The sequence below is a fragment of the Symphalangus syndactylus genome, chromosome 18 (assembly GCF_028878055.3).
Source record: "Symphalangus syndactylus isolate Jambi chromosome 18, NHGRI_mSymSyn1-v2.1_pri, whole genome shotgun sequence".
Lineage (NCBI taxonomy): Eukaryota > Metazoa > Chordata > Mammalia > Primates > Hylobatidae > Symphalangus > Symphalangus syndactylus.
Genome location: NC_072440.2, coordinates 75,211,094 through 75,238,276, shown reverse-complemented (window position 1 = coordinate 75,238,276; position 27,183 = coordinate 75,211,094). Strand labels below are relative to the sequence as shown.

General features: G+C 42.6%; 1 protein-coding gene across 12 annotated transcripts in view; it reads right to left on the bottom strand.

Moving 5' to 3' along the window:
• The window catches only part of PDXDC1 (pyridoxal dependent decarboxylase domain containing 1), a 66,831-nt gene that overhangs the window by 26,013 nt on the left and 13,635 nt on the right, over window positions 1-27,183 (bottom strand). For 5 of the 12 annotated variants that reach the window (XR_008652454.2, XR_010117195.1, XM_055252452.2 and 2 more), the window contains exons 2-8: window positions 19,750-19,823; window positions 19,174-19,236; window positions 15,721-15,801; window positions 13,239-13,385; window positions 10,999-11,188; window positions 8,733-8,801; window positions 7,821-7,899 (exon numbers count right to left, since the gene is read on the bottom strand). Coding sequence is in view for 10 of the 12 variants with exons in the window: in XM_055252452.2 (XP_055108427.2) it covers window positions 7,821-7,899; window positions 8,733-8,801; window positions 10,999-11,188; window positions 13,239-13,385; window positions 15,721-15,801; window positions 19,174-19,236; window positions 19,750-19,823 (703 nt within the window). In the remaining 2 variants the exon portion in view is untranslated. The remainder of the gene's footprint in view (window positions 1-7,820; window positions 7,900-8,732; window positions 8,802-10,998; window positions 11,189-13,238; window positions 13,386-15,720; window positions 15,802-19,173; window positions 19,237-19,749; window positions 19,824-27,183) is intronic. The other 7 variants (XM_055252453.2, XM_055252447.2, XM_063623738.1 and 4 more) reach the window with 4 other exon arrangements.

The window sequence follows — 27,183 nt, the reverse complement described above, 5'->3', positions numbered from 1 at the left end:
CGTGATCCATCTGCCTTGGCCTTCCAAAGTGCTGGGATTATAAGCATGAGCCACCGTGCCCAGCAAGTATAACTGTTATTTCTTTCAGGAGATTACATCTTTCATCAATATGAAGTCTATTTTATCCCACACTAATATTGCTATGGTACTTTCATTTTGTCAGCATTTGTCCAAGATAAACTTTTCCACCTTTTTATTGTCACTTCCTGGATTATTTTGATTTAGATATGCCCTTTATAAAAATCGTATAGGTGGGCTGGGTACAGTGGCTCACACCTGTAATCCCAGCACTCTGAGAGGCCCAGGTGGGTGGATCACGAGGTCAGGAGATGAAGACCATCCTGGCTAACACGGTAAAATCCCGTCTCTACTAAAAATACGAAAACAAAATTAGCCGGGTGTAGTGGCAGGCGCCTATAGTCCCAGCTACTTGGGAGGCTGATGCGGGAGAATGGCCTGAACCCGGGAGGCACAGCTTGTAGTGAGTGGAGATTGTGCCACTGCACTCCAGCCTGGGAGACAGAGCGAGACTCCATCTCAAAAAACAAACAAACAAAACATATAGACGAATTTGTTTTTTTTCCACCCAGGTTCTTTGTAATACAGAACATGCATTCTGAAGCCAGCGTAAGCATATTAAGCACTTTCAGCCGCTCCCTTGGTCATTGATTGCACCACAGATTTTGCTGGGGAGATCCCTTTTCAGAGAGAGCTTAGTTAAAACGTGGAGTCAGGCATTCCCCCAACCGTCCTAAATGTCCAGTTAGCAGCAAGCCAACTAATAAGATTTCCAACCCTCACCAACGGCCTCAACAAACACAGCTAAAGAAAGTAGTTCTTTTGTAAGGTCTATGGCAGGAAAAGGGCTGAAAACTTTTTCCCCTCATACCTAAATCTACCTCAAATTAAAAAAAAAAAATCTTAACAGACACATTTAGTTTAGCTGAAACAAGATCAAATGTCAATGCATCGGCTGTGCCACAGTCTCTTCCAGCAAAATAAAAGCGTACTGCTGTGTTAGTGCCTGGACCGCATTCAGATTCTCTTTTCATATTTCTTGGCAACGTCCGGTGACTAATCCTTGACCTATGTCTTCTGACATCTGCAACATAATCACACTGGCAAGTCACTCAGTCACATGCAAACTGCAGCCCCTCCAGTTTATCATGTGATTGAATATGGGTGAATTTGTGTTTTTAAACAATAAGGCAGGAAGTGATGGTTTTCCTGTTGGCAAAGTGAATATTTATGTGGTTTTTCTAATTTGTCTTTTTTTTTTTTTTGAGACAGAGTCTTGCCCTGTTGCCCATGCTGGAGTGCAGTGGCGCAATCTTGGCTCACTGCAGTCTCAGCCTCCTGGGTTCAAGCTATTCTCCTGCCTCAGCCTCCTAAGTAGCTGGGATTACAGGCGCCTGCCACCACAACCAGCTAATTTTTGTATTTTTAGTAGAAAAAGGGTTTCGCCATTTTGGCCAGGCTGGTCTCAAACTCCTGACCTCAGGTGATCTTCCCGCCTTGGCCTCTCAAAGTGCTGGGATTACAGGCATAAGTCACCACACCAGGCCTAAATAAGCAGTTTTACTGTAGTATGATTTTTTTAATAATTAATTTTTTTGCACACAAAACAATTAACATTTTCTAAAAATACATACAAACAAAAAGATGCATATCAAACATATTAGGAAGGTTGCACATGGGAAGACGGGGTATAGAAATGGGGGGGTGGGAATTAAAGAAAATAAATGAGAGAGGGACTTTGTATGGATCAATGATAACTCAAATCCTCTATTTGACAAAGAAGAAGGAGAAGGAAGAAGAAGAAAAAGAAAGCGGGATAAAGGATCAGAAAGGGAGGAAAATAGAAAAAATTAGAGTATGACTCCAGGGTAGATCTGTTTTGTTGTCACTGGGTTGGTTGGTTGGTTTGTCTGTTGTATTTTTAATATGTTTCACCATGTTGGCCAGGCTGGTGTCGAACTCCTAGCCTCAAGTGATCGACCCACCTCGGCCTCCCAGAGTGCTAGGACCACAGGCGTGAGCCACCATGTCAAGCCCCCACATTGGGTCTGGCCTCTGTGGTAGACCTCCCAGACGGGGCGGCCGGGCAGAGGCGCTCCCCACATCCCAGATGGGGCGGCCGGGCAGAGGGGCTCCTCACTTCCCAGACGGGGCGGCCGGGCAGAGGCGCTCCTCACTTCCTGGACAGGGCAGCCGGGCAGAGGCGCTCCTCACTTCCCAGACGGGGCGGCTAGGCAGAGACGCTCCTCACTTCTTCCCAGATGGAGTGGCCGGGCAGAGGCACTTCTCACTTCCCAGACGGGGCGGCCGGGCAGAGACGCCCCTCACTTCTTCCCAGACGGGGCGGCTGGGCAGAGACGCCCCTCACTTCTTCCCAGACGGGGCGGCCGGGTAGAGGTGCCCCTCACTTCTTCCCAGATGGGGCGGCCGGGCAGAGGTGCCCCTCACTTCTTCCCAGACGGGGCGGCCGGGCAGAGGTGCCCCTCACTTCTTCCCAGACGGGGCGGCCGGGCAGAGGTGCCCCTCACTTCTTCCCAGACGGGGCGGCCGGGCAGAGACGCTCCTCACTTCTTCCCAGACGGGGTGGCCGGGCAGAGGCGCTCCTCACCTCGCAGACGGGGCAGCGGCCAGGCAGAGGCGCTCCCCACATCCCAGACGATGGGCGGCCAGGGAGAGACACTCCTCACTTCCTAGACGGGGTGGTGGCCGGGCAGAGGCGCTCCTCACATCCCAGACGATGGGCGGCCAGGCAGAGACGCTCCCCACCTCCCTTACGGGGTGGCGGCCGGGCAGAGGTTGCAATCCCAGCACCCTGGGAGGCCAAGGCAGGCGGCTGGGAGGCGGAGGCTGTAGCGAGCCAAGATCACGCCACTGCACTCCAGCCCGGGCAACACCGAGCACCGAGTGAGCGAGACCGCGTCTGCAGTCCCAGCACCTCGGGAGGCCGAGGCGGGCAGACCACTGAAGGTCAGGAGCTGGAAACCAGCCTGGCCAACATGGCGAAACCGCGCCTCCAGCCAAAGGAGAAAAACCAGGGAGGGGTGGTGGCGCGCGCCCGCTATCCCAGGCAGGCTGCAGGCCGAGGCAGGAGAATCACGGGAGCCGGAGGCAGGAAGTCTGCAGCAAGCCGAGTACACTGCAGCCTGGGCAACAGAGGGAAGAAAAGAAAGACAAAGAAAGAGAGGAAGGAAGGAAGGAAGGATGGAAGGATGGAAGGAAGGAAGCTAGCTTTTTTTTTTTGAGACAGAGTCCCTCTCTGTCGCCCAGGCTAGAGTGCAGTGGTGCGATTTTGGCTCACTGCAAAGTCCGCCTCCCAGGCTCAAGCGATTCTCCTGCCTCAGCCTCCCAAGTAGCTGGGACTACAGGTGCATGCCACCACACCTGGCTAATTTTTGTATTTTTAGTAGAGATGGGGTTTCACCATATTGGTCAGGCTGGTCTTGAACTCCTGACCTTGTGATCTACCTGCCTCAGCCTCCCAAAGTGCTAGGACTACAAGCACGAGCTGCCATGCCCGGCCTACTGTAGTATGATTTAAATGCAACAAAACTCACTCATGTAAGTATACAGTCCAATTAGTTTTGACAAATATATAGAGCATGTAACCACCAACACAATCAACATTCAGAATACTTCCATCAACCCCCAAATCCCATCAACCCCAATATAATTACCCCTCCCCTGACTTCTCACTGGCCCTGGAAAATCCTGATCTGCTTCTGTCACTGTAGCTTTTTGCCTTCTTTTTTTTTTTTTTTTTTGAGATAGGGTCTCACTCTGTCACCCAGGCTGAAGTGCAATGGCACAGTCTCGGCTCATTGCAAGCTCCGCCTCCTGGGTTCATGCCATTCTCCTGCCTCAGCCTCCCGAGTAGCTGGGACTACAGGCGCCCACCACCACGCCCAGCAAATTTTATTTATTTAATTTTTTATAGAGCTGGAGTCTCACTCTGTCACCAAGGCTGGAGTGCAGTGGTGCAATCTCACCTCACTGCAACCTCTGCCTCCTGAGTTCACGCCATTCCCCTGCCTCAGCCTCCCGAGTAGCTGGGACTACAGGCGCCTGCCACCATGCCCAGCAAATTTTATTTATTTATTTTTTTATACAGATAAGAGTCTCACTCTGTCACCAAGGCTGGAGTGCAGTGGTGCGATCTCACCTCACTGCAACCACCGCCTCCCGAGTTCATGCCATTCTCCTGCCTCAGCGTCCCAGGTAGCTGGGACTACAGGTGCCCACCACCACGCCCAGCTATTTTTTTGTATTTTTAGTGGAAACGGGGTTTCATCGTGTTAGCCAGGATGTCTGGATCTCCTGACCTCGTAATCCACCCGCCTCGGCCTCCCAAAGTACTGGGATTACAGGCTTGAGTCACTGTGCCTGGCCTGACATTGTATTTTAAAGAATTTTTTTTTTTTTTAAGAAAGGGTCTCACTCTGTCACCCAGGCTGGGGTATGGTAGCACAATCTTGGCTCACTGCAACCTCTCTCTCCTGGGCTCAAGCCAACCTCCCACCGAAGCCTCTGGAGTGGCTGGGACTACAGGTACACACCACCACACCTGGCTAATGTTTAGTATTTTTTGTAGAGATTTCCTAGGGGTTTTGCCATGTTGCCCAGGCTGGTCTCGAAAACCTGAGGGCAATTGATCTTGCCGTCTCAGCCTTCCCAAGTGTTGGGATTACAAGTGTGAGCCACCTGTAATTTCTCCATTCTAACAGACATGTAGTAATGTCTCCTTACTGATCTTAATTTGCATTTCACTAACGACTAATGATGTTAAACATCTTTTCAAGTGCTATACATTTTCATTTTCTTTGATGAAGTATCTGCTCAAATCTGTTGTTCATTTAAAAAATTGTATTGTGGGCCGGGCACAGTGGCTCACACCTGTAATCCCGGCACTTTGGGAGGCCAAGGCAGGCAGATCACCTGAGGTCAGGAGTTCAAGACCAGCCTGGCCAACATGGTGAAACCCCATCTCTACTAAAAATACAAAAAAAACTAGCTAGGTGTGGTGGCGCATGCCTGTAATCCCAGCTACTCAGGCGGCTAAGGCAGAAGAATCACTGGAACCCAGGAGGTGCAGGTTGCAGTGAGCCAAGATCACACCACTGCACTCTAGTCTGGGCAACAGAATGAGACTCCATCTCAAAAAAAAAAAAAATTGTACTGCTCGTCTCCTTATTGAGTTGTAACGGTTCTTTATATATTTTAGATACAAGTTCTTTGTCAAACAAATGTTCTGTAGCTTCTGGGGAAAAGAATGAAAAAGAAATTTTAAAAGAAGACAGGCAGGCCGGGCGCGGTGGCTCATGCTTGTAATCCCAGCACTTTGGGAGGCCGAGGCGGGCGGATCACGAGGTCAGGAGATTGAGACCACGGTGAAACCCCATTTCTACTAAAAATACAAAAAAATTAGCCAGGCGTGGTGGCGGGCGCCTGTAGTCCCAGCTACTGGGAGAGGCTGAGGCAGGAGAATGGCGTGAACCCGAGAGGCGGAGTGAGCCGAGATCACGCCACTGCACTCCAGCCTGGGTGACAGAGCGAGACTCCGTCTCAAAAAAAAAAAAAAAGAAGACAGGCCTGGGACAGTGGCTGGCTGGGTGTGGTGGCTCATGCCTGTAATCCCATCACTTTGGGAGGCCAAGGCAGGTGGACCACCTGAGGTCAGGAGTTTGAGACCAGCATGGCCAACATGGCAAAATCCTGTCTCTACCAAAAATACAAAAATTAGCTGGGCATGGTGGTGTGCGCCTGTAATCCCAGCTACTCGGGAGGCTGAGGCAGGCGAATTGCTTGAACCTGGGAGGCGGAGGTTGCAGTGAACCAAGGTCGCACCACTGCACTCCAGCCTGGCAGCAGAGCAAAACTCCATCTCAAAACAATAAAAAATAAAAATAAAAAAAGACAAAAAATAAAAAAAGAAAAGAAAAAAATGTTTTGCAAATATTTCTCCCAGTCTGTAACTTGCCTTTCATCTTCTTAATAGGGGCTTTCAAACAGCTAATGCTTTTAATTTTTGATAAAGTACAATTTATGGTTCACATATTTTATATCCTAAGAAATGCAACCTAAGGTCACAAAGATCTCCTGTATTTTCTTCGAGGCATTTTATTGTCTTAGATCTATGCTTAGGCTGATGAACCATTTATAGTTAATCTTTATATACAGAGAGAATAAGATAAGGGTTAAGATTCAGTTTTTTTCCATATGGATATCCACGCTCTAAGACCACTGATGGAAAAAGATTGTCCTTTCTCCCTTTAATTACCTGAGCATCTGTAAAAACCTGAAGTGACCATATACTTCACATGAGTCTATTTCTGAATTCTCTATTTTCTTTGGTTAATCTCACACAGTCTTACTTGCAGCTTTATAGAAGTCTTGAAGTATGACAAGATAAGTCTTCCAATTTTGTTCTTTTTCAAAATTCTTTGGGTTATTCCTAGATGCCTTGTATTTCTACATAAACTTTAGAATTAGCTCATCAATTTCTATAAGAAATTGTAGCCTGTTAAGATTTTAAGAGGGATTGAGTTGAATCTATAGATTAGTTTGGGAAGAACTGACTTAGTACTTAGTCTTCCAACCCATGTGTATGGCGTATCGTTCTTGGGTCTTCTTGAATTTCTCTCAGTAACATTCTTAGTTTTCAATGTACGGATCTTGCATATATTTTGTTAAATTTATCCATAAATTTTTCATGTTTTTTGATCCTATTATAAATGACATTTAAAATTCAATTTCCAATTCTTCTTTGCTAGTATATAAAAATCCAGAAAATGGTTTAGATTTGATCATTAGTTCCAGTAGCTTTTCTTTAGTTTTCTATCTATACAATCATGCCTGCAAATAAAGTTTTACTTCTTCCTTTCTAATCTGTATGTCAGTTTTTTTTTTTGCCTTATTGCACTGTCTTAGATTTCAAGTATGATGCTGAATGAGATAAATGGAGCAGCAAGTGGTAGTTGCTCTGCCGCCTATAAGGTAGATATTTAAGTGTGACATTTTATGAATTTTCTTGTTTAATTTTTACAACAATCTTACAATGTCAGTACAATTATTTTTATTTATTTATTGAGATGGGGGTCTTGTTATGTTACCAGGCTCGTATTGAACTTCTGGGCTTAAGCCAACATCTTGTCTCCTGAGTAGGGGGACTGTAGGCATGTGCCACCACACCTGGCTTAAATGTGTCATTTAAAAATTCAGGCCAGGCACAGTGGCTCATGCCTGTAATCCCAGCAATTTGGGAGGCTGAACCAGGTGGATCACCTGAGGTCAGGAGTTCGAGACCAGCCTGGCCAACATAGTGAAACCCTGTCTCTACTAAAATTACAAGAAATTAGCCAGATGTGGTGGCACGCACCTGTAATCCCAGCAATTCAGGAGATTGAGGCAGGAGAAACACTTGAACCCAGGAGGCAGAGATTGCAGTGAGGTAAGATTGTGCTACTACACTCTAGCCTGGGCAACACAGTGAGACTCTGTCTCAAAAAAATAAAATAAAATTCAGTTTAGAACAGAGAAAGGAAGTACATGAAGGAGAAGATAGAGAAGCATTTACAATCTAAATGAAAAAATATACACACACACAAAATAACTTCCAAAACAAACCAACGATTAAAGAAAAATCTAACGAGCCAACCTTACTATTACAATTTTTGCAACAATGTGGATACAGACTATCTTAAACATGTGGTACACACACATTTCTTAAGACTTTATCTTTTATAGACTGAGGACGTAGCCTCGCTCCTATATATTCAAAATGGTAGATTCAGCATCATGCTACCTACCTGCATTTGCGACAAGCAACAGAGGCAGTCTTCCTCGCTCTATATCATCTTTAATCAGTTTCTCCAGGAAGGCAACATCCTGGAACCAAAACAAACCATTAAAAAATGAGGTGCCCAGTATAAAAGCTATAAAATGAAAAATTATGACTTACAAAAGAAGCATATAACTCTCAAAAGTAATGTCAAATCAATTCTTACTCTTGACAACTTTTCTGTTTTCTCTCATCATAGATGTGAAAATCAAATAGTTTTCCTTGAAGACTAGAAAAATCAGTTAAACAAGATTAAAGGTAAAAACTGTACATATGCAGGAACATTTCTTTGATTTTAAACATTTACATTTAAATGAAATGTTCTCTCAACTACCCTAAAACAGCCAAGAATGTATCTCTACTATTACTCACTGATGTACCTAAACTAGAAAATAAAACTACCTTGACAAAAGAAATAAAAAACTCTAAAATCCATCCTTTCCTTTTCCTTCTGGAATCATTAAGGAGAGATTTATCACCTGCATGTCTGAAAATAAGCAGAACTCAATCCCACGATGACAATGAAGAACCTCATTTTCAAAATCTGCCCACTCATAAATCCAGGCAACAGTGCTAACTCATTAAAAGTAGGAGCTTCAGAAGAAATTTCTGGTGCTTAATTGAGCTGCCATGTTTCTACTTAAAGCAGGTGATACAGTAATTACAAGACTCCTTAAAAGCCAGGTGCTCCTGACCTATATACCAACCAACCTTCGTGGACATTCACATATTAACAGAAGCATATATTACACAAGGCAAGGATCCAAGCAATACGTGAGTAAGCTACTAATTATCTGGAGGCCAGCAAACAGAACTTCATTTGAAAGGCAGTTTCAAAACACAATCCCACATGATTTTACAAACCAAAAGTAGAACTCACCATCTGATGCTGGGATCCAAACATAGTGTTACAGGGTACACGGCACAAGCAGGGGAAGGGCAAGCCGAGCTGCAGGAAGAAACACACGACTTGACAAGAAAGCTCTCTGCACCATTCACTTCAGATTGTGAAAGGTTGTGGCTCTAAGACAAGCCACGATTATTCTTCTAAGAAATCTCTCTCCTTAGGAACTCTTAATATTATAAATTGATGTTAAAGTACATTTAGAAAGCCAAGCCAAAAAAAAAAAAAAAAGGTGAATTTCCAAGTGCCTTATAAGAGGATGTAATGTAAAATTTTCTAAATGAGTCAAGTAACTATCTTTGGTATATTCTAGAATACACCAGAAACACTTTGGCAAACACAGAAACAACTGCGTCATGAGCATTTTAGTGGGGGTAATTTTGGATTCTTTCTCCAAGCATTACTGGTAAATAACACCAGCTAAAGGCATTCAAAGAACAGTATCTTATTTATGGGTCCACCCACCCCTAAAAAGTAATAAATATGGATTAGCAGATGCACATTTCTCAAGAGAAGTGAAGTCAGTGTTATGCACAGAGACACTGATTGTCAACTTAATTTTATATTCTTCATGTTTAACTTCCAAGTTCTTGAGGAGTTTACAGTTTTAGGAATTGTAAACAGTTGCAGCATATTGTTCTGTATGACTAAGACTTGGTAGCATTCAGAGACCAAAAATTTAATAAGCACATTTTTCTCCTTAAAGGATTAAAAATTATGAATATGACACCCAAATAAAACAAATTCTCAAAAACATACAGGTATTAAAAGTGAAAATGCCTAGCCCCCTACCCTATAAGCCACCAATCCACTCCGTTAACAGTTTAATACATAATCTTTCAGATATTTTCTAGGTATAAATTTATGTATTTTTCTAGGTACAAAAACATAGGTATAAAGGATACACACACTTCAAAAAACATGAACATAACCATCTTATATATGCTCTCTGCCAGCTGCCATTCTCAACAGAACACTCTCACACATCTTTTGAAGGTTACACTGTTGTCTCCAGACAGCCTTGTGTCCGCAACAGCCTGGCTTGCAGTAGACACTAAGTAATTTCATTTCACATTTCAGAGGATTATTATTAAACTCCCCATTTTGTACACCCTCAAGAAGAGGACATAATTTCTTAACACAAGTGATCACAGCTCAGAATCAATTTAAAAGTCACTAAGTGTCTCCCATACATCCCCCTGGGACTCCTACAGCTTACAAAAGAGGAACCCTCCAACCCTACGGGTTTTGCTTTCAAACGTTCTTGGCAAAGACGGTTAACAGTGTCTTATCTCGATGTAGTCCCCCCAGTTGGGCTAGAAGCACCACGAACTTTAAAAACAGTCATGCTCGGCTGGGCGCGGTGGCTCACGCCTGTAATCCCAGCACTTTGGGAGGCTGAGGTGGGCAGATCATGAGGTCTGGAGATCAACACCATCCTGGCTAACACGGTGAAACCCCATCTCTACTAAAAAAAATACAAAAAAATTAGCTGGGCGTAGTGGCAGGCGCCTGTAGTCCCAGCTACTTGGGAGGCTGAGGCAGGACAATAGCATGAACCTGGGAGGCAGAGCTTGCAGTGAGCCAAGATCGCGCCACTGCACTCCAGCCTGGGTGACAGAGCAAGACTCCGTCTCAAAAAACAAACAAACAAACAAACAAAAAATAGTCATACTCTTTGATCCAGCAATTCTAGACTGACTCTGAAAATCCATCTGAGGACCATAACCCTAAATAAAATACAGAAAGAGCTTTATGCACAGAGAAGTCCTTAACAGCACTACACAAAGAACATTACCTGAAAATGGTCACAGAAAGCAAGCGAATGCAAACACTCTTAATTGTCCAAAAAGGCAACAGTTAATTCCTATATATTCACTTGAAGAAATACCATGAAGGCATTAAAAGTAAACTATACTTTGAAAAATTATTATTAAAATGATATATTCCTGTTTCAACAGTAAGTGAAAAGAGCCAGATACAACCATATAAACACAAACACACCCCCTTCGATTAAAGTCTGGGAAAAAAGAAAAAATGTTGACTGTGGATGCCCTTGGGTAATCTATCACATATTCCTTATTTCTAAATTCAGTAATTTTTACAAATATGACAAAAGCATATAAGACCATCTTTCTTTTCACTCAACAAGAACAGCAACTAGAGAAACGGGTCAACTTTAAAACTTCCAGGACAAAACAAGACATTATTTCTTTAAAATAGCCACCTGATACCACATTACCTGATTACAAAGGTATTGGCCCAGGTCAGGTCTAGCAGCAGCACTAAGATATATGACAGGCTTCTTGTTATATAACACACTGAAGCCATCCACTACGAAGTCTTCATATCGAGAATGAATGGCAAGCCTACATATCTTTGCAAGTCCTTCTCTTTCCTCTTCGTGGAAATAAGCACAGCCATTTTCATATCTGTTAAGAGATACATATTAATATGCTCTTATTTCTGGTTAAGGACTGTAGAAGTCAACCTTATAATCGTGGAGACAATTATTTTCTCAAGCTAGGAATTGTCACTTCTATCAGGCAGAGAGGACGGGAATGTGAAACATCCTCATCATAGATGGCTGACACCTCATTACAGCTGGGGTTACCAAGCAGCGAGACAATAACCCTCCGTCCATACCCAATTCCATAAAGAGCAGAAACTATGAAAACAAGTAGAGACCAGGAATTCCCAGATATAAAAAGCCTGAAGATCATGGTTCTGGCTTATTATGAACTAAGGCCAGCACTGGATAACACAGGCATAGCTCATAGCAGAGTTTCAGCCCTAAAACTTCCAAAGTAAATAAAACTGTCAAAAATGCTAGTCAGAGGCTGCGTGTGGTGGCTCATGCCAGTAATCTCAGCAATTTGGAAGGCCAAGGCAGGCAGATCACCTGACGTCAGGAGTTTTGAGACTAGCCTGGCTAACATGGTGAAACCCCATCTCTACTAATTGCCAGGTGTGGTGGTGAGTGCCTGTAGTCCCAGCTACTCGGGAGACTGAGGCAGGAGAATCGCTTGAACCCAGGAGGTGGAGGGTGCACTGAACTGAGATCGTGCCATTGCACTCCAGCCTGGGCAACAGAGCAAGACTCCATTTCAAAAAAATAAAAAAGCTAGTCAGGCTAACTTTTGGTTTTACTATAATCTGCTGAGGCTCCATCTCCTAGAGGAAGAGGGACAATTTCAACTACAGGCATTAGATTTTTACTAGAACAACAAACACTGCTCCTTTAACAAAGTTGGGCAAATTTATACTCTTGCTTGGCCAAGTTCTTTCCCAACAGTGAAAGTGACAAATGTCTCAAGTTAGGCAAACATTCCTTCCCCATAAAAGTAAAAGCATAAACCCAATACCACTAGTCATAGGACTCCTACTGAATCCTTCATCTGCTGTAATTCCTTAGTACTGCCAGGATTATCACAGAATAAAACAAATTTCAATTTTATACCACATATTCATCTTCCTTATGACAGAGTTTTCTTTCTTTTTTTTTTTTTTTTTTTTTGAGACAGAGTCTTGCTCTGTCGTCCAGGCTGGAGTGCAGTGCCTCAGCCTCCCAAGTAGCTGGGACTACAGGTGCCCACTACCACGCCTGGCTAATTTTTTTGTATTTTTAGTAGAGATGGGGTTTCACCATGTTAGCCAGAATGGTCTCGATCTCCTCACCTTGTGATCTGCCCACCTCAGGCTCCCAAAGTGCTGGGATTACAGGCGTGAGCCACCGCGCCTGGCCTCAGGGTTTTCTTTCTAATAAAACACAAGCTAATATTTTCAAAGCACAGCTGGCCCTCCGAACCTGTGGGTTCTGCATCTGTGGGTTCAACCAAGCACCAGTAAAAAATCTTCAGAAATTTAAAAAGGTAGGTGCCTCTGTACTGAATATCTACAGACTTTTTTCCTTGTCATTATTCCCTAAACAGTACAGTGTAACAACTATTTACACAGCATTTACATCGTATTAGGTATTATATGTAATCAATAAAGTATATGGGAAGATGTGCCTCAGTTATATGCAAATACTGTGCTATTTTATATAAGCGATTTGAGCATCCATGAATTTTTTTATCCATAGGGTGAGGATGAGAGGTCAAGAACCAATCCCCAAAGGACACCCAAGGATAAGGGAACAACTGTATTTGAATCTAGATCATTGCTCTATCTTCTACTGACATGTGCCAATTAGATACCCCACAAATAAATAACTGCTGACCCTATCAAACACATATGTGCTTCTATTCTCCACCCTTCACATGTATTAGTCCATTAGCTCATTTAATCCTCACAACGCTTCTATGAAATAGGTATTAATACTATCCCCATCTAACAGATGATGAAACAGGCATTGAGAGGTTAAACACCCCTTTCCAGGAGAAGGAAATCTGAACCCAATTAGTACAGCTCCAGAAAAAAGATCTTTCAGTCTCTACCCGAGTCATAAAAGTCTTCACTAGAAACTCATCATGTCTTTACCTGAAAATTCTGCACAGCCATAAGGTGGTATCTGAAAGTATCCTAGTTGTAAGTTTTCTCAGCTTCTCTTTGTCCAGAGTTGAAATATAAGCTCCCAGACTATGTCCCAACAAAGCCATATGACCTTGTTCTCCAATATTTTGGATTCTGTTAAGCAAAATTAGTTTAAAGTATTAGGGTCAAACCATAAAAAAGGACATAGAACTTAGAGACACAGAATTCCACAGAAATATCTGTCAGACTCGAAATCTACTTAATGGCCCAGAAGGCAAACCAATGTACAAATGGTAGTGATAGTTTGGTGAGAATTTTTTCTCTTTTTTGAGATGGAGAAAAATATATATATATATTTTTTCTGAGATGGAGTCTCCCTCTTGATGCCCAGGCTGTGGTGCAGAGGTGCGATCTCGGCTCACTACAACCTCCACCTCCTGAGTTCACGTGATTCTCCTGTCTCAGCCTCCTGAGTAGCTGGAATTACAGGCGCCCACCACCAAGCCCGGCTAATTTTTTGTATTTTTAGTAGAGATGGGGTTTCACCATGTTGGCCAGGCTGCTCTTGAGCTCCTGACTTCAGGTGATCCACCTGCCTCGGCCTCCCAAAGTGCTGGGATTACAGGCATGAGTCACTGCGCCTGGCCAGAAAAATATTTTTATCATTTGAGTTCCAGGAGGTAAATATCCCTTTGTAAATTGAGTACCTACAAACAGTTTTAAAATAATTTCCTGTTAAAGTATTTTAAAAATTAAATACCAGCCTTAAGAATTGTGGAGGGTAGAGCTAAGGTAAAATGAGCTGAAAGCATTTTTTAAAGAACTAAATCCTGGCCAGGAGCAGTGGCTCATGCCTGTAATCCCAGCACTTTGGGAGGCCGAGGCGGGCGGATCACGAGGTCAGGAGATTGAGACCATCCTGGCTAACACAGTGAAACCCCATCTCTACTAAAAATACAAAAAATTAGCCGCGCGTGGTGGCAGGCACCTGTAATCCCAGCTACTCAGGAGGCTGAGGCAGGAGAATGGAGTGAACCTGGGAGGCGGAGCTTGAAGTGAGCCGAAATGGCACCACTGCACTCCAGCCTGGGGGACAGAGTAAGACTTCAACTCAAAAAAAAAAAAAAAGAACTAAATCTCAAGTCTATGCATCAAATAAGAATTATTTATTGCAAAAATACAGCAAATTCATGGGGGACTAGGTATTATTTTATATATAATTAGAATTGATTATGTAAAATGTTTTATACAGAATTAAAACTAATTTCCCTTATAAAGAATAACTGTAAAAAAGAAGGAATAAGTTTACAATTGTTAACTGTGAATAATAAGAAAAAGACAAATAACCTAATATGATCATGGGCAACAGACAGTTCCTAGAAACATAAATGGGTCTTAAAACATACAGAAAGACACGTCACTTGGTTCATAATAAAAAAACCCCGCAAATTCAAATTATGCTGAAATACCATTTCTCACTTATCAGATTTCTCATCAGAATATCACTTATCAACGATCCTTCAGTCTGATAACGCCTTTGCAGGTGAAAGTGTGGAAATAAAGTACTCTCATACATTGCTGGTGGGACTGCTAAATGTCGCAACTCCATGGAGGGAAATTTGGCAGGATCGATCAAAATTACAAAAGCACACACTGTCTGAGACAGCAACTCCACTTTCAGGACTTTGTCCTCCAGACACTTGCTTCTATGAGAAGTGACACATGTCGAAAGTTGTTTGCTGCAGCAATGTTTGTAACAGAAGAACATGACAGGGGACCAATAAAATAAAACATGGTACATCCGTTCAAAGTAAAATACATACCTCTGACAAAGTAGAAAGTTCCTGTGCATTAATATGCAGTGAACTCCAAGACATAAATGAAAAAGTGCAAGGCGCAGAGCATGTGCATAGTAATTATGTATTAGAGAGGGTGGGCATGGACATTTTGCTGGTGTATAATACATATAAAATCTCTCTGGAAGAATACACAAGACACTGGTAATGTCTGCCTCTAGAGAAGAAAACACGGTAGGGAGATAGAGGTAGGAAGGAAATTTCCCTTTGTACATCGTTTTTTACTGTCTGAATTTTGAACCAAGAGAACAATTTTACTTATTTCAAAACATTAAATTTAAAATAATTAAAGAGAAAACTAACTAAATACCTAATGAATACAAGTACAGCAATTCTTAGGAAGCAGAAGCACAGCAGCAGAAAGACATACGACACTCACTCTTCAGTCCTTCTGCCAGCGCCTCTCTAAGGCATGATACCATAAAAACCATGCGATCTAATTTCAATAAATGCCTTCATTTCACAAAATACATATTACATATAAATGTCTTTCTGAGAATAAAAAGAATTATTTTAATATCATATGTAACTCAATGAAATACAGCTTCTTACTGGAGCAACTTGTCAGAGCGCAATCACTACTGAAATCAAGAACACATACACTTGAAAAGAGAAGCTGCCAGGTTCATTACCTGGGGCTCTGGGGCTCCTCATCTTCATCTCCATGCATCAGATTCTGAACTAACTGGAGGATGCTCACCATATCTTGTCCACTGCAGAATAAAAAGAGTTGATGGGCTGATGGGAACAGCACACATCCCCCACAACTCTCCCACTACTTCCCTCATCCAACTAGCGTTGCTTCAAGTTTTTTTCTTAAGCAACTATAAGAGAAAGAACGTGGTACATAGTTTATGCTTTTTAAAAAACAAAGCTCAAATTATAAACTGAATTCTGATATAAACTTACTTGTGGTTAAATAAATCTTCTACCTAACTATGAGTTTCATTTTAATAAATGTCACCAGTCTTTTTATTTTTATTTATTTATTTTTTTGAGACAGGGTCTCACTTTGTCACCCAAGCTGGAGGGAAGTGGCATAATCTGGGCTCACTGCAACCTCCACCTCCCGGGTTTAAGCGATCCTCCTGCCTCAGCCTCCTGAGTAGCTGAGATTACAAGCGTGCGCCACCAAGCTCGGCTAATTTTTGTATTTTTAGTAGAGATGGGGTTTCACCATGTTGGCCAGACTGGTCTTCAACTCCTGGATTCAAGTGATCCACCATCCTCGGCCTCCCAAAGTGCTGGGATTACAGGCGTGAGCCACCATGCCCAGCCGTTTTTTTATTTTTGGTAGAAACAGGGTTTTGCCATGTTGCCCAGGCTGGTCTCAAACCACTGAGCTCAACCAATCCTCCTGCCTCAGCCTCCAAAAGTGCTGGGATTACAGGCCTGAGCCACCTTGCCCATCCACCAGTCTTGCTCTAGCAATATTTCTACACATTTCATTTGAATCTTGGAGTACAAGACAGAGAATATTTAATAAGCATGTAATAGGAGCCAAAAGTCCTTATAATATGTACTTATATAAGTATATTATATACTATACATTATACAAAATATAAAATATAAATTATATAAAATAAAACATATAATCATCCTTAGTATATTATAATGCTAGACAGTCACAGAATACTCCAATGCCACTGGTATATCTAATTTTCCTCCTTAGGGATCTTGTCCGTTCGGACTAACAGCCTTTAACAATGCAAGCTTCATTTATTACCAGCTCTTCCCCAAGCTGGGAACCTTGAGATCTGCTTAGAGTGTAAAAATATTTTACTTCTATCCAACATATGTTGCTATGAAATGCTCATTACATGAGGAGATGGAAGGTTAGAAAAGAATTTGAATGGCTGAAGTAGCAAGCAATGGCAAGGCAACTTGCAACAGGAATAACATAAAGCTATTCCTCTGTGAATAAGCATAGATTAAAAAGATGTTTCCTCTTTCAAAAAAGGAAGCGCCATCAAAACAATGTCCCCAAACCAATTGTCCCCAAGGTGCTGCCCTTCAAGAGAGGGGCTCTGGGCCTTGGACACTGTAGAGATTAGAGCAGGCAGGGGCCCTTGAGGCACACTTGGCTGCCTGCCACATGACCTTGAGCAAGCTATTCCAACTTGCCAAGCCAGACGTTATGGATTTGGGAGGCTTCAGACAGTGAAGGTATGGCACTTAGCTGTGCCTGGCACGTTACTAGTCTTGAATGCTGGGTAGCAGCACTCCTAAGTGTGAATCCTCCTAGTCAGTGGCTTAAGGCTGAGAATTACAGTTGCTGCTGGGAGTATCTCTCCTGGGAAAACGTCCGTGGAATTAGGAGACTAAACCTTAAAACTTTTGGTTTCCCTCAGTAGGCCTGGAATGAGGAGATTTTATAGGACCTGCCTCCTGTTCTGAGCTGCGAATGCACGTCACACCTAGCTTCACATCAGCATTATTCATGCTACGAATAGGAGTGACTGTTTTAAAGTATTAGTATCTCGGCGTGTTACTGGCACACTGTGATCCTTCCTCCACACTTTTCTTTTGCAACCTGGTTCAATTTATATTCAGGTCAAAGAATATTTAAGGGAGGTGTACTGTTTACTTATGTGCTGTTTCCTGGTTATAATAGGAAAAAAAAATAAGTTTGTCTCAGGGAAGCTGGGCTGGGATACTAATCCCAGATTAACTGCTAATGTCTTGTGAAAATTTTAATCAGCTACTTACTTTTTTGCTATTTTTCCTGCTATTCAAACCATGAAGACGTGAAAGATTTGCTTCAGTTGCCAAAAAATAAGTAATTTGACATTTTCCTTTCATTTACATTATGAAAACAATAAATCTTATCAAATTAAAACACCTCTCAGAATAAAACTCAGTCTACCAATAGATTACAGACTTCAAGAGTGAACTAAGTATGATATACCAGTTACAATGATGAATTTGTATATCACTTTTATTTGATACGGTCTCGCCACGTTGTTCAGGGTGGCCTCGACCTCCTTGACTCAAGCGATCCTCCTGCCTCAGGCTCCCAAGCAGCTGGGACTACAGGTGTGCACCATGGTGCCTAGCTCCACGTATCACTTTTGAGTCATGAGGTTGTATTAAATTGTTGGTTTTTCAAAAAATTTTTGGCCAGGTGCAGTGGCTCATGCCTGTAGTCCCAGCACTTTAGGAGGCTGAGGCAGGCGGATCACCTGAGGTCAGGAGATGGAGACCGTCCTGACCAACATGGTGAAACCCCGTCTCTACTAAAAACACAAAAGGTAGCTGGGCGTGGTGGTGGGTGCCTGTAATCCCAGCCACTCAGGAGGCTGAGGCAGGAGAATCGCTTGAACCTGGGAGGCAGAGGTTGCAGTGAGCAGAGATCATGCCACTGCACTCCAGCCTGGTGACAGAGCGAGACTCCGTCTCAAAATTACAGAGTGTCTCTATCACTCAGGCTGGAGTGCAGTGGTACAATCACAGATCGCTGTAACCTTGAACTCCTGGGCTCAAGTGATCCTCCCTCCTTGGCCTCCCAAAGGGCTGGGATTACAGGTGTGACCCACTGTACTCAGCCTCTATTAAATTCCAAATGAGAGATGGAGAGAAGCCAGTAGGTGCAGCAATGTCACCAACCAGCCAACGGCACTTCAGTTTTCTAATGTTATACTGCATGTAAGTCTATTTAAAAATTTGCTATGTGTTCATTAAAACTAAAACCGTAAATCAATGATGATAAGACACCGGTTTAAGAAAAATGTAGGCCGGGCACAGTGGCTCACACCTGCAATGCCAGCACTTTGGGAGGCCGAGGTGGGCAGATCACCTGAGGTCAAGGTCAGGAGTTAGAAATCAGCCTGGCCAACATGGCAAAATCCCGCCTCTATGGAAAATACAAAAATCAGCCAGATACGGTGGTGCATGCCTGTAATCCCAGCTACTCAGGAGGCTGAGGCACCAGAAAGAACTGCTTGAACCCGGGAGGCGGAGGTTGCAGTGAGCCCAGATCGCACCACTGCACCCCAGCCAGGGCAACAGAGCACGACTCCGTCTCAGAAACAAACAAACAAAAATTTACACATTAACTAAAGGTATGGATCCTCATTGCCACCTACCTGCCCTGGAGTGGGCCTGGAATATCTCCAGATATGAGCTTTCCATTTTCCTCTTCTGTTCTTCTAATTTAAAGAAAAGAAAAAGCTGTTTATGTGTTTCATCATACCAAATTTCTAACTCTTGAACATGCAAATATGACCATGTTGCCTATAACCTCCCAGTGACTGAGGCAGGATTTCAAACACATTTATCACATCTCCCTGCCTCCAGTTTCAGGTATCGTTTGAGTTTCTGGAAAAGACAAGAATATGCAACAAAAAAGTTCCACCCACTTCTTGTTTACTTGGTGCTCTATATGACCTGAATATATAATAAGTATTTATACAGTCAAATCAATATATTAAGTAAATGAAACTCTTAATAGACAGAATTAAATAGTATAAGTCTTTCCTCTCAATTTCGAAATCCTTTAACTACAAGGCACCTTTTACCCAGGACAAATACCAATTTTGAAGTCAGCCGAAGCTGTGTGTGACACTGTGAAGCCAAGAGGCACCTTTAACAGAAGGAAACCGGAGCCACTAGCTTCACAGCAGGCTGAACTCGTTGAACAGGGTCATCTCTGTCCTACTCACCTCTGACTGTCCTCCAGCATCTTCATTGCCTCCTTCAAGTTTTTTCCCATTTCAGCTAACGTGGGGTCTGCTATCTGGGAAACAAAAAAAAAAAAAAAAGAAATTTTAATAATCCTCCATTACCTCTACAACACAATTTACCCAGAAAAATTAAGTGCATAATTTCTCCTGGATTTACTGTAAAATACATGCATGATTTTAAAACTTGCAATAGTACAAAAGTATAACAGAAAAAGTAAGTCTTCCAGCCCCACCTCCCAGAGGAAGCTGCTGTTTTCACTTTTATTTTTTGAGATGGAATCTCACTCTGCTGCCCAGGCTAGAGTGCGATGGCACAACCTTGCTCACTGCAACCTCTGCCTCCTGGGTTCAAGTGATTCTCTTGCCTCAGCCTCCCAAGTAGCTGGGATTACAGGCACACTATGCCCGCCTCGGCTTCCCAAAGTGCTGGGATTGCAGGTGTGAGCCACCGTGCCTGGCCTCCTTAAGCTCTTTTTGAACTTTAGTGCCATGTGTACACCTATCTCCCATCCAAAAAGTAAACAAAATAGAATTTAAATTTTTCTACGGAATTATTATTTCTTCACCATTCATTCTGGGAAGGACCACGTGAGGCCAAAACCAAGGAGCCCACCCTTCTTCACTTGGTGCCACCTTCCCACTTGACAAGTTACAAGTCCCATGGGGGTAACCACAAGGTCTCCTCAGCCTGGCCTTTGTACACAGCCCCAGGGTACTGGCAACGCATGACCTACACTCCAAGGCAACTGGACAACTTGGTCTTTGGTGAGATCACTTCTGATAACAAAGTGAGTCCACTTTGCTTCAGACAAGCAATGTGGCAGTGATACAAAGACATGCTATTTTGACAAATATTATTATTTTTGAGACAGTCACTCTGTTACATAGGCTAGGGTACAGTGGTTTGATCGTGGCTCACTGCAGCCTTGACCTCCAGGGGTCAAGTGATCCTCCCACCTCAGCCTCCTGAGTACCTGGGAATACAAGCGCTCGCCACCATGCCTGGCTAATTTTCAAAATTTTTTTGCAGATACAAGGTCTCATTATGCGGCACAGGCTGGTCTCCAACTCCTGAGCTCAAGTTATCCTTCTGCTGGGATTACAGGCTGAGCCACCGTGCCCGACCTTTTTGCAGAATTAAAACATACACATTCATTTTCCTTTCTCTATTCTTAATCTCTGTAATTATTTTTAGGGAGAAAATCTCCATGTAGTATGAGTTGTGTTATAACAATAAATCATATAATATATATTATATTACATATAATACATATAATATCATATATAAGTTATAGCTCTTTTGTTCCCCTCTTACTCTTCTAACTGTGCTGCTTGAAGGAAGAGCTGTGTTTACCTTTTCTTGTTGCTCACTGTATCTGCAATATCTTACAGCGTGGCATACAATACGTACGTATTTAAAACTGCATTGCCTCCTCAAAATTGTTTTTAAGAAATTCCACTCCATTTATCAATATAAGATTCAGAAATTGTTACATTCTAGAAGGGACCTAAGGGATCTAGTCCAGGGATTTTCCAGCTGTGTTCTCCTGAGCCTTAAGGTCCCTGGGAGAACTCTGAGAAGGAAGCGTTAGGTAAGCAGTTGGAGCTTCTAGCTGCCTAGCAGATCAGCTCTGTTTTATATAACAGGGTTTTGAGTAAAGTTTTTATCTGTAAAAAGTTTCATTGAATGATAAAGGGGCTATCACCACCGATCCCACAGAAATACAAACTACCATCACAGAATACTATAAACACCTCTACGCAAATAAACCAGAAAATCTAGAAGAAATGGATAAATTCCTCAACACATACACCCTCCCAAGACTAAACCAGGAAGAAGTTGAGTCTCTGAATAGACCAATAACAGGCTCTGAAATTGAGGCAATAATTAATAGCTTACCAACCAAAAAAAGTCCAGGACCAGATGGATTCATAGCTGAATTCTACCAGAGGTACAAGGAGGAACTGGTACCATTCCTTCTGAAACTATCCCAATCAATAGAAAAAGAGGAAATCCTCCCTAACTCATTTTATGAGGCCAGCATCATCCTGATACCAAAGCCTGGCAGAGACACAACCAAAAAAGAGATTTTAGACCAATATCCCTGATGAACATCGATGCAAAAATCCTCAATAAAATACTGGCAAACCGAATCCAGCAGCACATCAAAAAGCTTATCCACCATGATCAAGTGGGCTTCATCCCTGGGATGCAAGGCTGGTTCAACATACACAAATCAATCAATGTAATCCAGCATATAAACGTAACCAACGACAAAAACCACGATTATCTCAATAGATGGAGAAAGGCCTTTGACAAAATTCAACAACACTTCATGCTAAAAACTCTCAATAAATTGGGTATTGATGGGATGTATCTCAAAATAATAAGAGCTATCTATGACAAACCCACAGCCAATATCATACTGAATGGGCAAAAACTGGAAGCATTCCCTTTGAAAACTGGCACAAGACAGGGATGCCTTCTCTCACCACTCCTATTCAACATAGTGTTGGAAGTTCTGGCCAGGGCAATCAGGCAGGAGAAGGAAATGAAGAGTATTCAATTAGGAAAAGAGGAAAGTCAAATTGTCCCTGTTTGCAGATGACATGATTGTATATCTAGAAAACCCCATCGTCTCAGCCCAAAATCTCCTTAAACTGACAGGCAACTTCAGCCAAGTCTCAGGATACAAAATCAATGTGCAAAAATCACAAGCATTCTTATACGCCAATAACAGACAAACAGAGAGCCAAATCATGAGTGAACTCCCATTCACAATTGCTTCAAAGAGAATAAAAAACCTAGGAATCCAACTTACAAGGGATGTGAAGGACCTCTTCAAGGAGAACTACAAACCACTGCTCAATGAAATAAAAGAGGATACAAACAAATGGAAGAACATTCCATGCTCATGGGTAGGAAGAATCAATATCGTGAAAACGGCCATACTGCCCAAGGTAATTTATAGATTCAATGCCATCCCCATCAAGCTACCAATGACTTTCTTCACAGAATTGGAAAAAAACTACTTTAAAGTTCATATGGAACCAAAAAAGAGCCCACGTTGCCGAGTCACTCCTAAGCCAAAACAACAAAGCTGGAGGCATCACACTGCCTGACTTCAAGCTATACTACAAGGCTACAGTAACCAAAACAGCATGGTACTGGTAACAAAACAGAGATATAGACCAATGGAACAGAAGAGAGCCCTCAGAAATAATGCCACATATCTACAACTATCTGATCTTCCACAAACCTGAAAAAAACAAGCAATGGGGAAAGGATTCCCTATTTAATAAATGGTGCTGGGAAAACTGGCTAGCCATATGTAGAAAGCTGAAATTGGATCCCTTCCTTACACCTTATACAAAAATTAATTCAAGATGGATTAAAGACTTAAATGTTAGACTAAAACCATAAAAACACTAGAAGAAAACCTAGGCAATACCATTCAGGACATAGGCATGGGCAAGGACTTCACGTCTAAAACACCAAAAGCAATGGCAACAAAAGCCAAAATTGACAAATAGGATCTAATGAAACTAAAGAGCTTCTGCACAGCAAAAGAAACTACCATCAGAGTGAACAGGCAACCTACAGAATGGGAGAAAATTTTTGCAGTCTACTCATCTGACAAAGGGCTAATATCCAGAATCTACAATGAACTCAAACAAATTTACAAGAAAAAAACAAACAACCCCATCAAAAAGTGAGTGAAGGATATGAACAGACACTTCTCAAAAGAAGACATTTACGCAGCCAAAAGACACATGAAAAAATGCTCATCATCACTGGCCATCAGAGAAATGCAAATCAAAACCACAATGAGATACCATCTCACACCAGTTAGAATGGCAATCATTAAATAGTCAGGAAACAACAGGTGCTGGAGAGGATGTGGAGGAATAGGAACACTTTTACACTGTTGGCGGGACTCTAAACTAGTTCAACCATTGTGGAAGTCAGTGTGGCGATTCCTCAGGGATCTAGAACCAGAAATATCATTTGATCCAGCCATCCCATTACTGGGTATATACCCAAAGGATTATAAAACATGCTTCTATAAAGACACATGCACACGTATGTTTATTGTGGCACTATTCACAATAGCAGAGACTTGGAACCAACCCAAATGTCCATCAATGATAGACTGGATTAAGAAAATGTGGCACATAGGCTGGGCGTGGTGGCTCAAGCCTGTAATCGCAGCACTTTGGGAGGCCAAGGTGGGCGGATCACGAGGTCAGGAGATCGAGACCATCCTGGCTAACACGGTGAAACCCCGTGTTAGCAGGGCGTGGTGGCGGGCGCCTGTAGTCCCAGCTACTCGGGAGGCTGAGGCAGGAGAATGGTGTGAACCCGGGAGGCGGAGCTTGCAGTGAGCCGAGATCGCGCCACTGCACTCCAGCCTGGGGGACAGAGAAAGACTCCGTCAAAAAAAAAAAAAAAAAAGTGGCACATATACACCATGGAATACTATGCAGCCATAAAAAATGATGAGTTCATGTCCTTTGTAGGGACATGGATGAAGCTTGAAACCATCATTCTCAGCAAACTATCTCAAGGACAAAAAAACCAAACACTGCATGTTCTCACTCATAGGTGGGAATTGAACAATGAGAATACATGCACACAGGAAGGGGAACATCATACAGTGGGGCTTGTTGTGGGGTAGGAGGAGGCAGGGGGGATAGCATTAGGAGATACACCTAATGTTAAATGAAGAGTTAATGGGTGCAGCACACCAATATGGCACATGTATACATACATAACAAACCTGCATGTTGTGCACATGTACCCTAAAACTTAAAAGTATAATTTTAAAAAAATAAAAATAAAAATAAAAAATAAAGTGTCATTGAAAAGAAAAAAAAAATTCTTTGGGAGGCCAAGGCAGAAGAATCACTTGAGGCCAGGAGTTTCAGATCAGCTTGGGCAACATAGTGAGAAATAAATTAGCTGGGTGTGGTGGTGCACACCTGTAGTCCTAGCTACTTGGGAGGCAGAGGTAGGAGGATTGCTGGAGCCTGGGAGTTTGAGGCTACAGTAAGCTATGATTGTGCCACTGCACTCCAGCCTGGAACAGAGTAAAATCCTGTCTCAAAAAAAAAAAAAAAAAATTGTATAGCATAAAAACGTCTGATTCTGGTCTAACATTTTGGAAGTGAGGAAACTAAGATGCAGAGAGCTTAAGCAACTTGCCTATGGTCATGGAGCTAATAAATGACAGTCAGGTGCCAAAACCTGGGGTCCCTGACTCCTGTTGCTGACCTCTATTATATCACACTGTCTCCCACAAGGGCTTACAAGGTAATCATTTAGCCACAACCAAATTTTTAGATAAAATAGACAAATTTTAAAACAAGTATTTTCCATAAAATTCACCACTTTAACTATGAGAAGGCTCAGAAAGCACTCGAAAAAGGCCTCAGTGCTGACAGTGAGGAGAATGAGGAATATGATGGTCAAGAGAATTTATCTTCACCCGAGTCAGCTGGTGATGCTCCTGACAATCCTCACTCCTGTGACACTCCCGTGTGTCCCCTACCATCTGGCCAAATGAAAAGATAAACAGTTTGGCTTGATTCACACCATCATGCTCCCAACAACCGTCCTGTCTGAAACATCCTCATGACTTTTATCTATCTCTCGCCTAGCACCTATTCAATTACAAGTCAACAATTCCAGGAAGCCTTTACAGATAAAGCCACTTTTGCTCTTTCCCATCCCCTCTGATGATACTGACGCCTTTTTTCCTAAACCAAAAATCTAGACTTGTTGCTTGACAACGTTGGTTGTATTTATGGGGACAATGGGACAGAATGCTTGCAGTTGTTGTGGCTGCCATTTATCCTCATGATTCCTTACAGCCTTTACTGTGAATTGTTTCACAGATGTGCTTTCCAGTATAAATGTGCTCCCCAATTAGATTACAAGCTTCTTGAAGGCAGGGATTCAGACTCCTACTAATTTTGACTTCTCTTTAGACCAAGGGTCTAAAGTTGGCTCAATTCTCCAATTGTCATATTCCCCTGAAAATCCCTTAGGAAGGCATGCCAGAGTGGATATCAACATACTGTTCTCTAAGTGCAACACAGCTATTTCTTTCAATAGAATTATAATGAATATTTCCGTTAAGAATAGATAAAATATGCCAGGTGTGGTAGCTCATGCCTGTAATCCCAGTACCTTGAGAGGTCAAGGCAGGAGGATCAGCTGAGACCGGGAGTTTGAGATGAGCCTGGGCAACATGGCAAAACCTTGTCTCTACAAAAAATACAAAAAAAGTAAGCCGGGCATGATAGTGCATGCCTGTGGTCTCAGCTACTCAGGAGGCTGAGGCAAGAGGATTGCTTGAGCCCAGGAGGTCAAGGCTACAGTGAGACAAGATTGTGCCACTGTCTGGGTGACAGAACAACAACCTATCTCAAAAAAAAAAAAAAAAATAGACAAAATACAGCTTAGGCAATATGGCAAAACCCCATGTCTGCAAAAAATACAAAAATCAGCCAGGCGTGGTGGTGCATGCTTGTAGTCCCAACTACTTGGGAGGTTTAGGTGGGATGATCACTTGAGCCTGGGAGGTTGAGGCTCTGGTGGTGAGCCATGATCACACTACTGCACTCCAGCCTGGACAACAGAGTGAGACCCTGTCTCGACAACAACAAATATATATATATACACACACACATATACATATCTATATACATATATAATACATATATATACACACAAAATAGTTTAGAAGCCATATTGTGTGAATATGCATTTATAAACACTAAAATCCCATGTAATGACAAGATGCTTAAACTGAAAGGCAGGAGGGAAATGCAGATTCACAATCCCCAGGTGAATCTCTGACTCTGGAGTGCACATGCAGTTTACGTAAGCGTAAACTGGCTTATGTTTAAATTGTTCTTGCTGGCCGGGAGCGGTGGCTCATGCCTATAATCCCAGCACGTTGGGAGGCCGAGGTGGACGGATCACCTGAGGCCCAGGAGTTCGAGACCAGCTTGGCCAACATGGCAAAATCCCATCTCTACTAAAAATACAAAAATTAGCTGGGCATGGTCACGTGTGCCTGTAGTCCTAGGTACTCGGAAGGCTGAAGCAGGAGAATCGCTTGAACCCAGGAGGTGAAGGTTGCAGTGAGCTGAAATTGCGACACTACACTTCAGCCTGGGCGCCAGAGCAAGACTGTCTCGAAAAATTAAATAAAAATAAATAAATCGTTCTTGCTCTTCAGGGGGTAAGCCCAGGGGAGAGTGGGTGGGTAGGAAAAGCAGCACTGATAGTTAAGTTTGGGTGAATAAATGTGAACAATGACTCCAATGCCGTAGACCCTCATGTGTTTGTTGCATTAATTGGATAATCCAAAATATGAAGTATTATCCAGTTTCAGGATAATA